The sequence below is a fragment of the Penicillium pulvis genome, assembly GCF_028828015.1.
Source record: "Penicillium pulvis strain IBT 33274 chromosome Unknown contig_3_segment0_segment0, whole genome shotgun sequence".
Classification (NCBI taxonomy): domain Eukaryota; kingdom Fungi; phylum Ascomycota; class Eurotiomycetes; order Eurotiales; family Aspergillaceae; genus Penicillium; species Penicillium pulvis.
In genome coordinates, this window is record NW_026643077.1 from 855,757 (window position 1) to 873,679 (window position 17,923).

The window sequence follows — 17,923 nt, forward strand, 5'->3', positions numbered from 1 at the left end:
TTCTGCGCTGAAATCACGCGCACGTGCAACGTATCAAGACGTCGATCTCAATTAGCTGGCCCCCGTAGGTCCTCAGGTGTTGACACGGAATCGACATTTCTAGGTAGTCGAGCCAAACCTCTGATGTCATTCGGTTCCCATATAAGAGCTCAAGTTTTGCCTGAACATTTTTCTCTCCTCCACAGCATTTATTTAACTGGTCCCTAACTACGATCTTCATAATGCCGGTAAGTGCCTTATAGTGCTTTATCTGCGAGTAATGACTATTGAATACAACAGAAAGTCACCGTGTACTTCAATGATCAATCTGCATACGAAGATGCTATAGAATTGGTACAGGAGTGAGTATTATCCAAGCAATGTTAGTACGAATACTAACATAGCGAAGAATTCTGAGCGGTGAAAATACAACACCGCCAATTCCCTTTCCATCGTCTCCTCCGACATTCATCTCGTGCGCGCTACCTTGCCGTTTAATCATTTCAGTTCCAATTACTGACTCAACCTAAAACAGGGGACGGGATTTAAGTGAATCTGAGCTTGAAAATTTGAACACGATCCCTGGTGTAGAAGTGGTAGTCCATCGGGAATGAGATGAAACTTGCTTTTTTTCGCAATCTCACCAATCTGCACTGGTGATAGATAGTAAATTGATTTCACACTGTTCCTTGGTCAGACAGACACATGGTACAAGCATCGACGGCCCTATAGTTGAACTGCGTCATCGCCCAGGCCGCCAACTCAATAGGCCTTTAGCAAATCATTTTCCCTTGATGGGCTGACAGATTTTGGGCTTCAGTCGATGGAGATGGTCTTCGCTCTCCGTGTCATGTACGTTAAAGCGGTAAGTATCCAAGGCCTCAATTGGCAAGGATAGTCAGGGTAGTCGTCATGTTCCACGATAACCCACCGCAATAGGGCTGAAGTGTATACAAAGGTCTTCCTTCCGTCTTGTCCGTCTTATCCGTCCTGTCAGGGCCGGTTTTGATTTTCCATGACGGTCTTACTCGGGACTGCGGTTTGGTGATGTAATGCATGATCTTCACTTCGAAGAAGCTTGTGTAGTATAGAGAGTAGTCTTGGTGATATTATTCTTCGAGCAAGGTTTTCAGCTCTAAAACAACATATATGCCCAAATTGATCAGTCACAATCCGATGTGTCTACAACTGCCGTGATCGAGCATATTTACAAATCCTCACCCAGCCAATTTGAAAAACAGTCCAACAACCATGCCTCCTACATATGCGCGTATTAAAGAAAACCAAGGTCGACAGGGTCCAGTCGTAGCACGGTCTGAACCGCAGACGAAGAATGTTAGTCAATGTTAAGAGTGCCTCACAGTTTTGCACAAACTGATAACTCTATGAAGGAACTTTCTGTATCTAAGGCCAAGCTTGCTGAGCATGCACGAGCAGAAAACCCTGGCCCGGAGAGCCGTGGATTTGAAGACAATACAAACAGGATTGAACAAGATCTCGATGGAGACGCCCGCGCAAGGGAGCATAGTAGAGATAGATATTCCTGTAGGCAGGGCATAGTTCAAGGACATACCGAGCATTTTTCATTCGACTAGAAAATTAAACAGAACTGAAGCGTTATTGCCTCGTCAGAAACCTCACTCAATGTGCCTATCCGCGAGAGGCGGTTGGCTTAGACCAAAATGCTAGGGCCGCTCCAGCGGATCAAAACTCGTTTAATGAAGGCATCGGAATACTTTGGCCGGGAAGACACAGTAGGAATTGTATTGTTCTCAAGGTCTGCGGTGATCGAGAGATTGTTCTACATAGCCTATCGTGACACAGCAGACGCTCAAATTATCTCAGCGAGATCATGGTGGGCTGTCAGGCGCCTGAAAAAGGGCCGGATTGGGCCGGCAGAAACGTTGTTACCAGTTATCAGTTGGGCCGCTGCACCAATAACCCCTTATCGGCTTACAGTGGTCGAGCTCTCCAGCCACCCGAAGCTCAGACAACCATACTTGATTTTTGACTCTGGAGATTCGATTCTTCTATGGCGAACTTATTGGGCTAAGTTTGATAGGGCCCGATATGGCAATCCTATTTTGTGCACTGTGTAATCGCACTTGCATTCCTGATGTTCCTGATTAGGGTTTTGTAGAGATGCTTCACTGTAAATACACACAATATATATACATACCGCTCACCTGTTGCCGCCCATCCACGATTCCTCATTGCAGCAACTGTTGTAGTTCAAAGGAAGATTGATTATTTATTCAGAGGGAAACATGAGGCTATATATACAACGAGAAGATCAAGTTGATTTCCAATCAACTTGGTTCTTCGTATACATACTTCGGGATTAATTTCGATGGTTCTGCTTGGTTCCTGATCTGCACCAGCCTCATATCACAACAGCAACAATTAACTTTGACGCCATATCGTTTTTTGTGATCCATCAAGCCAATGCAACATGTCAGAGCATGAAGAACCCATAGAAACGCGTGACAACGCGTGCTAAAGAACGGAATGGCATGGTAGAAGGCCGCTTTAAATGAATTCCTATTTTGAAGGTTGAACCTGGGGGGCGGGGGGAGGGTGGATCCCGACCCGCAGATTTTTCATTGGTCAGCACCCATAGCTGACCAAGCTACGACAGAAAAAGACTCAATGCAGCAGCTATCATCACGTGCTGTACTGTGGACTTGATCCGAGTGTCGAGTATTCACGTAATTTAGGCATTCCTACACGCTTCGGAAATAGTCTAGTCCCGTTTGAGCGGCCGTCATGGGCGTCCCAGCTCATAACATTATGTTATAATACCGCATATGCGGTGGCAGATATAGATAAAGTGGGGTCCGTGGTACGCTATGGTTGGCTTAACCATTCAGCCAGACACCAGTTAAGCCGTTAAAAGCCGTCCGTTGAAGCCGTCGTCTTCTACGCACGCACCAAACCCCCAGCAATGACAATGTAAATTGAAGCGCTGGATTCTGGCCACACTGATGGCCTCAAATAAATTTATAATAATAAGAATTCTAGTGGGTACTTCAACGGCGGTCACTTATTGTTCACCACAACCGCATTTTCCTAATGTCGGCTTTGGTCGATAAACCCATGCGGGTCTCGGTGGGTCACCAGTTAGACCCACAAGGCGACGAACTAAACTCTCCACCGCGTTGCTTCAACGCTGGAAGCGGCCACCGCTGTCATTTTTGAGGGCGCATTTATGGTTAGATTATCTACAATAAGACCTCCGTCAAGTAACTGAAATGAATTTAGAGGAATAGAATGTGAGGAGTGGTGAGGTACGAGCCGTGAAGAGAGGGTGGTGAAGAGAGGGTGGTGAAGAGAGGGTGGTGAAGAGGGTTCTTCAACTTTCTTATAGAGAGCTAGCCTTTTACTCGCTATTAGTTCACGCAGGCTTCAACGGTTAATGCGATGGCCGCTTCCTAGCCCAGACAAAAGGGCGAAGAACTAGTGCCCGTGAGCCAAGATCTATGACCGACCGGTGGCCTTTGCTATAAAATGGGCATTTCTTTGTGCCAGAGCAGTCCCACCGATATTTTCGGTGACCACATCAGATTTTGAAGGGGTAGAGAAGGCGCCCTACATATATGGCCTGAATATTAATGCTTCACGGACAGCAAGCGAACCAGCATGGCAGACTGCCGCCCCAATCCGACCGAGCAGAACGCGGCCTACAGTTCCCCCCTCCCCGCCGGTAAGTCTATCCCGTGACCGCGGAATCTTCCGCTGACTAATTATCGTCCTCTCTCCCATAGGCTGCTCTGAGCGACACACGAGCCCCGGCCACGGATCATTTCGAACCAGCTCTGGAGACATAGAGGTTGATCTCGAGAGCAGGCTAGCAGTTAGCTTGGATCGCTAGATGTAATTGCCAATGTACGGCTATTAGTTCCCGCTTAGAAAAGTATTGGTCGTATGGTCACCGCCGTTGGCAAATTTAATACTATAGAAGAAGAAAAACTATATGACAGTAGAAGTCTCCGCATTCATTGGTTGTACATTCGTAACCAATCTATTAGATAGTGAATGCTTTAGACCCGCCCTCCCCGTGCACTGGCGCTGGCGGTCTTATCCGCGGTCCGTTTCTACTTAGTCCATTAGTCTCCCGAGTGAGTCATTGGCTACTCGATAGTTGTAATGAACGGCGTTGAGGATTCAGCGGAAGGACCTAAGCGCCTAGCTAATTGGGTAGACCGGCGTGGACCGGGCGTGTTAGATTGGTTAGGAAGACGCACCCCTTCTGCCGCTGGACGCGGCGCAGCTGCAGTAGTTACAGCGCTAGTATCGTGTTCTTCTGCGTTCGTCTGTTCGGTATTGGCGGCGCTTGGTGTATGAGCCCCTCGTGGCTGATATTTCGTAACGAAAGCTCCATCGGATATACTATTTTCCAGTCAGTGATGTTCGGCCTGCATCGGTTGATCGCGCTAGATGTTGCTTACCATTGTGGGCATAAGTATGATTTCCAGGCCGCCATGTCCTAAGCCATAGTTCTATATAGTCCAAATGAGCCACAAACCTGCATCCTCCGAAATGCAGAGTCACCGGCTCGTTCTCATCCTCTCCGTGACAGATGTAGCATTGCTCGCGGCGTGAATCGGAGCTTTGGGGTGATCTGCAGGTGAAACGGTTGAGCTTTAGAGTCTGCGGTCCCGTCTGATTATTTGCAATCATTAAGTCGGCGGGAGCCTCGTCTGATACCGACTAGGTCACCTGGTTCTCCCGAAGCATAGCTGGCGTGACCTGTCGGTCTCTGGATGACGGACCGAGTTGTGAAGGCACCGAGACGGATGGGCCAGTGAATTCAACGCCGTCCATTGCGCAGGATCGCGACTGACTCCGCCTTTCAGTCCGCCTTCCAGGATCGATGGCGGAGTGTCTTGTTGATCTGACTGGCCTTAGAGGGCGGCGACTCGCGGGTTGAGACCGGCGCATCTGGGGCTGATTTCGAATCGCGGCTTCGTACCATCGCTGCCCGACCAGATCGGCCTGGCGCAGCTGGTGCCATCTCGTGTAGAGGAATTCTGCGGTAATGTCGCGCAATTTGAGCTGGAGATTGCAGACTGTGAAGGGTCTCTCGGCGAGGGCGTCTAGCTTCTGGCGACCGCTTTTGAGACCCTGTTTTCTCACAGCGTTTTTGCGCTGGTCGCCTTTTTGCGTGATGCCACAGTAGGCATTCCCGTGCTCGAAGGGCCCACTGCCCATCTCAAGGATTAACAGCGGGTTCCACAACCAAGAAGGATGATCCATTTTCGGGAAGTCGAAAGTGTGTGTTCAAACTGTATGAAAGGAGAAATGCAAGTGTCGAACTCAATAGTGAAGAACAGGTAATCGGTCATTGCGATGGAACAAGCATTTATAATCCTTCTCACCGGTTGCTTGAATGCATCACGGGAAGGTGCAATGGGCTGGTGACGGCAGCCGGATGGCGGCTAATTTCTGGCCTTTTACGGAGAATAATATCCCCTGGGAAACCATCCTGAGCTCTCACAACCTGTGAGGATCTCACGTATGCGTAGTTGAATGATCAATATTGAGGAAGCTATTGTCTATTCTAGATACAAGACGTAGCGCGAGGAAGCAAAAGAAAGGTAGCTTCCTCGCGTTTAGGGGAACCCATATACACCATGTGGGGGTCCCGCAGATCATATCTCCATTCGTCCTGTATGATTCATGTATATCCCTGACATAACCTGAGTGACGGCCTCTGGAAATCTGTCACGATACTCCAGGAATTCCCTTGTAGGACCCAGGGACCTTATGTTCTCTGGGAACCAACCACCGTGATCCGGGAACTGCACTGTTCATCCCAGGGGCCAGCATTTTGCTAGATGATCTGCTAGAATTCGGCGAAAAAAGCCTCAATACAATCATGCATTTTTTTTGTGGGTATATAAATGTGGTGAATCCCGGTATCCCCTCCAACTCGCAAGCTTAGAGCATACGCTCTAAATCCAATATCAATATGCCTCCAAAGAGAACAAATTCAGTGCACTTTTCGGCTGCCGTCCCCTCACCATATAATCGTTCAGCGCCATCCATCCAAAACACCCCGAGACTTCTATGGGGTGCGACAAGCCCTTATTCCGCACAGCAGAGCGTGAAAAATGCGAGAACAAGAGCGGAGATAATCATCAATGAAATCTCCACCGAATGCACAAAGCTGCTTGGCATGAACTACAAAGAAAAAGAAGAGAAGGCCGAACTTGAAGCCCATATGCAATACCTGATTTGTTGTCTTCAAGCAGCTGAGCAGCGAGCTTGGAGGCTTGAAGAGCGCGTCAACACCTTGGAGGTTGAAGTGGCGTCTCGAAACGTGGAAACCCCACCAACAGACCAAACAGCACCTCCGCGAGAGATATAAAACCTTTCTGGGGAATATACGGAGTTGTGAGTTTATATGGTTTTTGTGAAGCGGTGGGATTCAGGGGGGTCATTTCGCGTTACATGTCAACTACGTTGGATGATTAATCAACGTTCAGCGAACCATTGGTTTTATTCGTATACGTTTAGAACAGTACTTCAACTCATAGTCATTCTCGAAATCGCCTTGACCGATACACACTCAATCTTTCTCTTCTAGCCCCACCGCCAAGACCCTAGCGCAGATCATAAATTTGGCGGGCCGCTGTGATTTGAGGCCCGTTGTAACATGATCTATGTATGGTATTGCAAGGTAGTACACTTACGCGATTTGTCAGGGAATTGGGAAGAACCTAGTGGAAGTCAGGCTTGGGGCCTCCGCACGACAGTTCATCATTGGCTTTTAGTTATCCTAAATTCTTCTTCAGCCTGTCTATAGTCTCGTTGCCAGCCGATATCGTGTTAGCGGTGTTGGTCCTAAGTGGAATCCAGATGAGTCCAGAGTGTGTTAGATTATTGTCAGGTGATTTTTATCAAACAACGTATGACGTCACGACATATGGATATTGCAATACCTTCGTCGGGTCCCGGCGACAAGGGAAAGTAAGACGTATAGTAGTCAATTATCGCCAAGCGGGCCCCGTGGTCGATGAGGAGCTTTATCATAGCAGGCCGAAATTCATGGTTCTCATGCTCCAAGGCACACTGGAGTGGGGTAGAATGGAAGTATGATGGCCCACGATTTTCGTGACCATGAGCATTAACATCTGCTCCGCGGCTAAGCAAAAATGTCGCCATTGCCAGATCACCTTTTTCAACAGCAACATGCAAAGGAGTTTTCCCAATATATGACATCTCATTCACATCAGCCCCTTGATCAAGAAAAACCTTTGCCATTTTCAGGCTTCTCGCCATATGTAAAACTCCTCCGTTATCCTCGTCGAAATCCCAATGAGTGGGTAGAGCCGCCGTACAATATTTGACTCTCGCGCCTTGCTCCAGAGATATTCTCACACCCACGAAGTTTTCTTCGGAAACGCACCATGGCAAAGCAGATCCATGGAAGTGATCAACATTGTGCTTATAAAGACGTGTAAGAAATACTCGATGGAACTTCACGCAGGTTCTTATTAAGGAATATATGTCACCTTGTATAACCAATTGGTCGCATATTTGGAGTAGAGTTTCTTGCGGTAAATCCAAAAGACCCTTGCAGTAAAAAGGCGACAAGATTCGTGCTTCATAAGTGTTCTGCTAAGGGAGAAAGGCTAAGAACCTACAGTTCTAGCTTCACTACTTAAGAGACAAGACTTTGGAACCGGATCAAGTGAAAAAGATATACACGCGAGCGGATCAACCGGAAAGAACGGAAAGTCGGATTGAAAAAGCTCTTTTTCCGTGGAATTTAGTAGACCTGATGCTTTTATAGCGGCTTAAGGAGTCTCTTAAGGAGACTTTGAGCTTGAGGATAAATTGAGAGAATGTAGGAAAAAAAAGTCAAATATTAACCAATACGCTGGCAAAATTATCTATCATTGTAAAATGTATGACAGCCAGATTGGCCGCATTATCGCTGCCTGGCCTTTTTCGGAAATGGTGGGTATTGGCCATGAATCAGGCTTTTCTTGTTTAGAAATGAAGTCATCAAATTTGAAATTGGGGCCCGGTCTCTTGGCTGGATAAAGAGTTTAAAAACAACGAGGACATGCTCTCTACGTTCCTCTTCAACACTTACACATCTATTTGAAGATAGAAATAACCATAATTTCGCTTCCCCCTACTCTATTGAATTCTTGTTATCAACAGACATACGTCAGGCATTGAGAAATGGCGCCTAGCAAGAACGTTTCGAACGCCAAGTTCAACGTTGCAATTATTGGTCCCCCTTATTCAGGTGAGAGAACTCAATTATGAGCGCCGGTTCAGCGAGTCTATATAAACAGCAATTAATCCGTCATCTTTATAGGGAAAACAAGCCAGGCGGCTAAAATCAGTGAGCGATTTTGTCTCTGTCATCTGGTGGGTGGTTTTAGGGCATATAAAGACCGTACATTAATTAGGCCGAGCGTATAGACCTCAAGCATTTTATTGCGATCGGGTAAGGAACGAGTACCTGAAAGTAAAGATTCGATAAAGATCATTGAGCAAGGAGGTATGGTCACCGCTCAAGTCATGGCCAGTCTACTTGGACACACGATCGAGAATAACCCGGACTGCGCCAACGGGTAAGGTGCCATTTTATTATCACAGACGCTGTAGGCTAATGATACCTACTGCAAATAGCTTTATGTGAGATGGAATACCTCGAAGTCTGTCCGAGGCTGAAGATGTTGATCGAATGCTCAAGGCACGCCAACAAAAATTGGACGTAGTCATTGAGCTATCAGCTGATGAGGCGTTGCTAAAATCCCGGGAATCGGGATGCCTCATTCATTTATTATCTGGACGATCCTACCATGAAAAGTTTAAACTCCCCAAAAAATACATGAAAGATGATATCACTGGAGAGCATCTTGTGGGGTGCAAAGAAAACAAGCCTGAAACTCTGGAAAAGCATCTGCACATTTTCCAATCCCAAAGGTCACCGGTGATTGACTATTACAGAAGCTCGGGAATCTGGAAGAATATTGACGGCAGTCAAGAACCTCCCGAGGTTTGGCGAAAATTGGCGATTTTGCTAAACGAACTTGTTGATCGGAAGAAGAACCAGAACAGCAGCTTCTGAAATTGGGCTTGGGATGTTTCTTCAAATGCTACATATATGAAGGATGAAACAGTGTGATTGTCGGCTCTCATTCGGCTTCAATCCAGAGATGGTTGGGAATGGCCCGTCTCCAGCTTACTGTTAGACTAAGGTAGCATGGCATGGACTTTCGAAGCTTCGCATATATTCATTCCGCCAGACTTAATATCCAAAATGCAGGATCAGAATGAAATACAAAGGGGTCATTTTACCTCATGTTTCATACAAATGAATTTTGTTGATACCTCGAGAACAATACAATTTTTTATTGTATCTCCCCGGCAGAAATAATCCAGTGCCTTCATAAACGAAATTCATACGTTGGAGCGGCCCTCTCTTGGTCTGGGCCAACCGCCTCTCCCAGAGGCACATTTGAATGAGGTTCTGTTAAGGGAACAACGCGTCAGTTCAGGTTTCATTTCCAGTCGAATGAATGGAAAATACCCTGCATATATCCTTTGATATAGTTTGAACTTTGCCCTGCCAACAGGAACTATCTATCCCCAGTATGCTCCCTTGCGTGGGCGCCTCCATCGGGAACCTGTTCAGTCCTGTTTATATTGTCTTCATATCGACGGCTTTCCGGCCCAGAGTTTTCCGCGCGTACATGCTCAGCAAGCTTGGCCTTAGATACAGAATTCCCCTTCATAGGATTATCAGCTTGTGCAAAATTGTGAGGTACTCTTGGCCATGACTGACATTCTTCGTCTGGGGTTCAGACCGTGCTACCACTGGGCCTTGTCGGCCTTGGTTTTTCTTAATATGGGCATGAGTGGGAGGCATGGTTACTGGACTCTTTTCAAAATAATAAGAGAGGAGAAGTAAATATGCTCGATCACGGCAGTTGTAGATACGACGGATTGTGGCTGATCCGTTTGGGCATATATGTTGTTTTGGAGCTGAAAGTCTTGCTCGAGGAATGATATAACCATGACTCTATACTATCCGAGCTCGAGCTTCTTCGAAGTTAAGCTCATCAGTAAGACCGCCACGGACAATCGAAACCGGCCCGGAGAGGACGGATAAGGCGGAAGGCCGACATCCACTAAAGGGAAAAGATGTGTCTCTGGAACGCCAGTCACTTTAGTGAGCCTCGGGGCTTGGTAAGTCACGTGCTTACCTGGAAAAGCTTGGGAGAGAATGTCCGGTTGGAGTGGCCGGACTCTGGAATGCGAATGTCAGGCGTCTCCCGTTATTTCCGGGAGTTCCGGTTCTTCCGAGAAAGAAATGATGGATTCAAGTTTTTTTTTTTTTTTTTTTGAAGGGGGAAACAGGTTCTCCTCCTTGAATCCCAACGGGAATTTGCAGGGATGGGTGTTGTTAACGATAGCACCATACGTTTAGGTTGGGGATTGACCGTGATAATGAATTATCCTTTTTCGCCCTAAGTAGGGGCCATGTTTTCACCCGTATGATGTCAGATGAATAAGCGCGCTCACATGCGAGTGGTGATGACGTCGCTAGGCCCGCCTTGTCATTACGGACAGGTAATTTATCTTTAGAAGCAATGACCACCCACCAATCCTTCATTTTCAATCTGATCTCACGCCATGACCAGACACCGTCAATGGAGTGTACAAGACCCCAGCAGTCCGCTAAACACTGGATTGAGCAAAAGAGGAAACAGCAATGCCACACGTCTCAACAAGACATGGTTCCCCGGAAGATATGGATTCAAGGACAATGACTCTGCCATCAAAGCAGAGCAACGACGCAACGAGCTGAAGGGCAAAATTTTGGCTGGGGTTAAGGATTTCAACGTCGAACAATATCGCAAAAGTGACGACGAGCTCAAGTCAATTCGCAATACTCAGGTTCGGGCATACTACGAAGCTCAAAATCAAAAATTGAACGACTGGGCAGAAGTTGATAGCTTGGTGTGGTCACTAGCAGACGACATAATTGATAGCACAAATCCGGACGCAGATCATGATGGAATCATCGATAGCAATGCACCGCTCTATTCCGTGGACCATGATCTGGAAGCATTCCTTCCCAGTGAAGAGCGGTCCAAGCGACATCACAACAGTCGTGTTTCACAAAGGGCTCTCAATGTAAACACTTTGTGCCTTGTTTTCCATTTGCTGCGCTAACATTTCAAAAACTTGACTCAGGTGAATGTGTCCGCCAACATCTTGCTTCTAATAGCAAAGGTGGTCGCAGTGACATCCACGCGCTCGCTCTCATTGATCGCGTCTCTGACGGATTCAATTTTGGACTTTTTGTGCACCATGATTATCTGGGTAACGAGCCGCCTCGCCAAGCAAAAAATGAGTTCCTTGAATTCGGCGTTTCCTGTTGGTCGACGTCGGCTGGAACCTCTTGGAATCCTTGTATTCTCCATCCTGATGATAATTTCATTTCTGCAAATCCTACAGGAGTCAGTCAAGAGGCTTTTTTCGCCAGGGGGCCGTGTTACTCTCCCATTGCCGTTGGTTGCAATCTGGTCAATGGCAGGAAATGCCATCATCAAGGGCATGGTCGGCATCTTCTACTCGCAAGTAAAGTCCTCGCAGGTGCAGACATTAGTTCAAGGTAAATGGAGTCTCAGAGTCCGCAGGGTTGTTTGTTGACTGTTATCAAGATTGCAAAACAGATGTGTATTTCAACACGGCGTCTCTCATTTTCCCTCTTATCGGATCTAAATGTGGCATCTGGTATTTGGATCCTTTAGGGGCAGCATTGCTGTCGCTTTACGTCGTATACGACTGGGCGAATACAGCATTCTCAACTATCGTCAGGCTTACCGGCGCAGCAGTTTCACCGCAAATGGACAAAAAGTTGATGTATCTGGCGTGGCGGTTTTCTCCAGTAGTTGATGCATACAAGTCAATGACGGCCTATCATGTTGGCGATGGTATTGTGGTCGAAGTTGAAATTGCGCTGGATGAGAGCACTTCGCTTGCTAAAGCACATGATATTTCGCAAACCATGCAATATTGCTTCGAAGGTAATCAACTCAAGTTTTCATTCTATATATATATCAGAGAATTCCACGCTAAACATCCAACAGGACTGGCCGAAATAGATCGAAGCTTTGTGACAGTCGACTACAGTCCTCTTGGCCTCCGAGGTCATGCCGCACGCTCGGGATGAACCGTGCAGAAAACATGGGCTCCATCGTTGTATATTATTGGATAACCTTCTAATTATACCGAGCTGGGTCGATGCTTTCGAAAAAAAATCATGCGAGTCTAGAGATTCATTCTACATTTCTTACCCTAAAATTCCCACTTGGGTCTGCCGACATTATGGCATGATACGAGAACTCTTTGCGTAATCAAATAAAATTATTTACTGTACCATGTGAGAATATTTTAAGACGTAGCATCAATACTGGAACTGATTCACTAGATTGAACAGATTGGATAAGCGTACGAGTGATGTCACAGCTTAATTGGCTTCCAGAATGCTATTCAGTTCTTAAGTATATTAACTTGCGGCGGTGTTTTATTGAGAGCAAAGGGAAATATTGTTATGTTTTGGATTTTTTATATATTTGAGAATGTTACGACTGATCGATTACCTTGTTTGATCATTGATCGGGAAAGCCCCTCCTTGGTCCCCATGCTTTATGGCAATCGTCTATAAGACTCAGTGCAAATCTATACTGCGTGTTAGTTTATTCACCCAAGGCCACTGGGTATTACCTACTGCCGATCCATAAGCTTCCCATCAAGCGCAATGGTATTTGGTTCCTTTCCATCCGACACCTTGTAGTTGCAATACCAAGTTTTCAGGGACTCCAAATATCCAGGCAGGTGTTTTTCCACGTCTCCAATATCTGTCATCTTCTCAGAAAGAGGATTGCTGACATCGATGGCGACGATTTTCCAATCTGTTTCCCCTTCGTCTAGTACAGCAAAAGCCCCTAGCGGGTTCACCTTCTTAATGTCACCACATTTGGCAACGTGATTGCCAATTTCGCAAACGTCCAGTGGGTCATCGTCTCCTGCGACGCCGGTGTGAGAGTCAATAGCATTGGGGTCTTCCCAGGTCTATTTCTTGATAAGAAAGAGGATTCGAATGACGCAATCAACGGAACGGGAACTAATTTATTCACCTGTGGAATGGCACCGTAGTTGCAAGGATAGCCACGGAACGGAGGTACATCGGCGAGCTCTCGCGGCTTTCCTTTTATAATGTCCTGCTTGATCGGGTTGAGGCTAATTTCCTTCGTGATCTGGCCACCGGCGACTTAGCAGAGTTCGATATCCTAGAATGAATACTCAAATACTTACCTCCATCTTTGCGTTCGTCTCTCGCGGAATCTCCACAACCATATTTAGAATTCCATACTCTCGATCCGCGAACAAGGGGATGTCGTGCCAAGGAGAGATCATTTGACCATTTTGCTGAAAATACAGGCGTGTCTCTCCTGGTTGAGAGATCGAAGTCTCCTCAATAGTGATGTTGGAAGTCATATGCAAGGCTAATAGTATAACCAAATTGGTCAGAGATGTGCGGAGTTAAGAAGATAGCTGAAGGGAGCTCAGCTGGTGAACTTGAGAGTCAGGGGAAGACTAAAACGTGACGTCACAAATGAAATCAGCCATCTGTCAAGATGGCTTGGTGGGCGGATAAAGGCGGGGGAAAAGCAAGTTCAACTGGTACGGAGAACAGGTATTATTGGCCGAGGCAGATGTTTATTCCTAACTAGGCGATGCGACATTGATTGTGTCATTCAGACCTGCGTCGGGCAAGACCGGCAAGACCGGTAAAGGCGGATAAAAGGTGGACAATCAAACAACCCAGTCCTTTTTCAGACAGAAGGATAAGTTTGAGATTTCCGTTGCATTGCTTCCCTGAATCCCTGCAATATACTCTTGCGAGTTAATATTTTATATCTACGTCGACTATCCTTTGAACGTCCCGAACACGTTGTCATTTGAGATGGGGCTCCTCCAGAATGACAAGCCTGCGACAGAAAATAAAAAGGAAGCCAAGACAGCCGCCACGCAAATCAATCACATCCGGCACATTCAGGCCATGAACCGTATTCCGGGCTCACCGAAGTTGCAGCCCCCGAACCAGTAGAACGATCTTCTCATCAAGAACTCTCACGCCACAAGTCCCTCGAGCAACAGCTATCAAGTGCTTCAAACAGTGCTGAGGATGGTGAAGGCCAACAAGGTGTTTTGAGTGAGGTCGCGGGACCACAGCCGGTGGAACGACGGACGGAGACGCAAATGGCGAATCAATCTTGTCTCGAACAATCGCTCTCCAAGGAACGGCGAGGCCCAAATTGATATCTCGGTCTAGTCTCTTTTGTGAAGTAGTTGCGTGCAATGAAGAAATTCTTCCGGTGAAGTTACTACCGACTGCGGATCATTGCTTCTCTGTGCAGAAGCGATACGGCTTCACTGTATCGAGCGCATTTCAATATTGGTTAATACTTTTATAAGCTGTGAATTATCTAGCTGAATGCAATCCAAGTAACCTGGAAGGTCTAGACTCCCGATAGCATGAGTGCCGGCTATAGCGGAACTACCTGCGGGAATGATATCATCATGATCAACGATCATTAGGACATACTTCCGGGCTAAATTTCAATATTTAATTCAGTGCTGCTGTTTCTCGACTTCTCTTTTCTCACGCAGTCGCTCTAAGTACTTCGCTATCCTACCACAATGATTAAATCAATCAAGGCAGCTCAACGCTTGGATTCAAGAGGCAATCCCACAATCCAAGTCGACTTGACCACCGACCAAGGTAAGCCACGAAAACAGATACATCAATGACTGGATAAAGCTAATTCTGACTTTGGCAATTTCCACGCCATCGTCCCCTCTGGTGCCTCGACAGGTGCCAATGAAGCCGTTGAGCTCCGGGATGGCGACTCATCCAAATATGGCGGCAAAAGTGTGGAGAAGGCCGTATCGAATGTCGAGAACATCATTGCCCCCGCTCTAATCAAGAGCGGCCTCCGAGTGGATACGGACCAGAAAAAGATCGATGGACTTCTCAACTCCTTGGATGGCACGAAAAACAAAGCCAAACTTGGTGCCAACGCTATTCTAGGAGTCAGTATGGCTTGTGCACGAGCTGGTGCAGCTGCTTCGGTTAGTAAGACCAGAGAGATACAATTTGCGGAACTAATGGATGCAGGGGTTGCAACTATACGAATATCTGCGGCGTGAATCCGGTGCGAAAACGCCCTATGTATTGCCTGTTCCGTTCTTCAACGTCCTTAATGGAGGTGTGCATTCCGGAAACAAAATGGCATTCCAAGAGACTATGATTGCTCCAGTCGGGGCCACTTCTATCGCTGAAGCCGTGCGAATCGGCAGTGAAGTTTACCAACATCTGAAGAAGGTCATCACGAAGAAGTTTGGAGCCTCGGGTCAGTTTGGAAACAGAATTCTAAGCATCCACAAAAAACGGCACTGACAGTTTCAATTCAGCCATCGGCATCGGCGATGAAGGTGGCTTTGCCCCACCTATTTCACAACCTCATGAGGCTCTCGACTTGTTGGTTCAGGCAGTTTCGGATGCTGGACACGAAGGAAAAGTCAAATTCGCCATTGATCCTGCCTCGAGCGAGTTTTTCGAGGATGGAAAATACGACGTCGGTTTCAAAGATGGCAAGCCAAATCCTCAAAGCCCAAAGCAACTCAAGGATTTATACCATTCACTCCTCAAAAAGTATCCAATTGTGTTACTGGAAGATCCATTCGCGGAGAATGATTGGTCCAGCTGGACGGAATTCTGCAAAGATTGCCCAGTTGAACTAGTTGGCGATGACCTGCTTGTGACAAACAAAACCTACGTCCAAGAAGCCCACGAGAAAAACGCGTGCAATTCCATGTTGCTCAAGATCAACCAGATAGGCACGATCTCTGAATCTATTGAATCGTGAGATCCACTCGCATTTGAAACATAATCTGACATTACTAACATTTAACAGGGCTAACCTGGCATTTAGCTATGGTTGGAGCGTCTTCGTGTCTCATCGGTCCGGCGAAACCACTGACGACTTTATCGCGGACGTGGTTGTTGGATTGCGGACTGGTCATATCAAGTCCGGGGCACCTTGTCGCGGGGAGAGAGTTGCTAAATATAATCGCCTGATGGAAATTGAAGACACGCTTCTGGCCAAAGGAGAGAAGTTTGTGTATGCCGGTGAAATGTTCCGCTCCGCCTACCAAATCTAGGCCACGCAGGATGCCTATCGGTGCTCTAGTAGGCTCTATGGGGTCCCACTAACAGTGTGTTTGTCAGTAATATATATCCATTTATTATTGAAACGCGAGAAGGGCATGTCGATCATGAACTGCACTATCAGATAGAAGAGAACAATGCACAGATCATGGATGCGTTTCGCTTGTGGCAGGCAACACACGGTAGTATGGAAAAAGATAATGCGCATTCACAAAAAAGCAGTATAATTGTCACGACCTTCTTCGATGGTACTGCGAATCGCGGTCCCCTGTCCTGCAGGCCCATACTCGTAAACTCGCTGAGTGTAGCACGAAGGATAAGGGGCCTCACAGGTCGATCGAGAGATAGCCAGCGATTATGGCCATCATCCGAGCTCTTTACTTGTATTACTAACAGCCTCGAAAGACACAGAGGTGGTCCAAAGCAAAAATGGAGAAAAAGAGGAAGGACTAAAAGGATGGAAGCACCTCTTGACATATGGGATGCGCCAGTCCCGATTTTTTGGTCTGCCTATAATTGAATTATACTCGTGCAGGCCCAATGCCCTGAATACCATGAGTCACAACAGTCTCGACGATAATACGCATCGCTGCAGAATAGTGGTGCAACGCAGGCCAAGTGGCGGTGAAGTGCGGGTGGAAAGGCCGCCGTTTCTGGCCTCAGAAGCGATGAAGCGGTCATTTTCGGCGTCAATTTTACAGGTCCTCATATTCCCAGAAAAAAATGAGTCGGTTTGTACAGTACGACCTTCGCGTACTCACTCACTGTGACCAGATAGCAACGCGTAAGAAAAATATAGTGGTGGGTGATGGGCGGGCCCACTCGGAGTGAGCGGGCCGTATGCGATGGGTGGTGTGGTGGATAGAAAGATTATCGGGACAAGTCGGCGACCACAGATGAACGATCACGTACCACACAACCTCCCGACCCTGAGCGAGGTCCTCCATAGGCCGAGCTCTGGCGCTTTATCTCGGGGAAACCTTAGCGCCTTCATGTTGTAAAATAATTGCATTGAAATTCTGGACTTTTTAGAAGAGGAAAAGGTTTATAGGGAGAGTTATTGCGCAGTTTGCGTACAACTTGGTCACATTTCCCATCACTCCATTCAACGTCCTGGGGTTCAGCAACTCTCCCAAACGTTTGTCGATCTTGCCGGGTTTGGACTAAATTTATGGCAAATTCCAGAAATATGAAGATATAGGCCAAAAACACGCACTGGGCATGTTCCAGCCGAACTAATGAATCCTTTGTTGGCTTTATATGAGCCTAATAAGTAGTAAGGCAGTCCCAATGTTGTGAGTGAGCTGGGGCCTCCCGGCGCTTTTGGTCCTTGTGGTTGCTAGTTGCTTTCGCCGGTATTCCACTCTCAAGATATTGATTTCAGCTGACAGATACATGTGACTTTTGACAATGCAACCTTATATCCCCCCGGCAACTCGATAGTCCTCCCCGCCGTTATTATCCGAGAATTCAGAATCAATCACTGTGTAACAAGCGCAGATTTGCAAGTGCCCCCCAGTCTCCAAAGGTAGACTTTCTTTGTCGATAATGAAATTGAAAAGGTCAGATACGATTGAATTTTTCAAGTAGACAGAATGGCAATGCTCCGCAGCAACATCTGAGACAGTTTTCCAATCGTAAAAGGTGAAACGACCAGATACCTCTTTTTGA

General features: G+C 46.9%; 5 protein-coding genes across 5 annotated transcripts; 3 read left to right on the forward strand and 2 right to left on the reverse strand.

Moving 5' to 3' along the window:
* Positions 1 to 4,689: 4,689 nt before the first annotated feature.
* On the reverse strand, positions 4,690 to 5,235 carry N7503_006468 (uncharacterized protein; the record flags this gene model as incomplete). Its single annotated transcript, XM_057066015.1, has 1 exon — positions 4,690 to 5,235. One exon carries the CDS (start codon positions 5,233 to 5,235, stop codon positions 4,690 to 4,692), a length of 546 nt encoding a protein of 181 aa, XP_056921484.1.
* Positions 5,236 to 5,950: 715 nt separating this feature from the next.
* N7503_006469 (uncharacterized protein) lies at positions 5,951 to 6,349 on the forward strand (the record flags this gene model as incomplete). Its single annotated transcript, XM_057066016.1, has 1 exon — positions 5,951 to 6,349. The coding sequence occupies one exon, from the start codon at positions 5,951 to 5,953 to the stop codon at positions 6,347 to 6,349; it is 399 nt and encodes a 132-aa protein (XP_056921485.1).
* Positions 6,350 to 10,641: 4,292 nt separating this feature from the next.
* On the forward strand, positions 10,642 to 12,187 carry N7503_006470 (cation diffusion facilitator family transporter; the record flags this gene model as incomplete). Its single annotated transcript, XM_057066017.1, has 4 exons — positions 10,642 to 11,145; positions 11,206 to 11,626; positions 11,688 to 12,041; positions 12,105 to 12,187. 4 exons carry the CDS (start codon positions 10,642 to 10,644, stop codon positions 12,185 to 12,187), a joined length of 1,362 nt encoding a protein of 453 aa, XP_056921486.1.
* Positions 12,188 to 12,741: 554 nt separating this feature from the next.
* On the reverse strand, positions 12,742 to 13,515 carry N7503_006471 (inorganic pyrophosphatase; the record flags this gene model as incomplete). The annotated part of the gene is made up of 3 exons (XM_057066018.1): positions 12,742 to 13,089; positions 13,155 to 13,274; positions 13,333 to 13,515. 3 exons carry the CDS (start codon positions 13,513 to 13,515, stop codon positions 12,742 to 12,744), a joined length of 651 nt encoding a protein of 216 aa, XP_056921487.1.
* A 1,206-nt stretch (positions 13,516 to 14,721) lies between these two features.
* On the forward strand, positions 14,722 to 16,245 carry N7503_006472 (enolase; the record flags this gene model as incomplete). Its single annotated transcript, XM_057066019.1, has 5 exons — positions 14,722 to 14,803; positions 14,843 to 15,153; positions 15,200 to 15,434; positions 15,496 to 15,946; positions 15,999 to 16,245. 5 exons carry the CDS (start codon positions 14,722 to 14,724, stop codon positions 16,243 to 16,245), a joined length of 1,326 nt encoding a protein of 441 aa, XP_056921488.1.
* Positions 16,246 to 17,923: the final 1,678 nt, after the last annotated feature.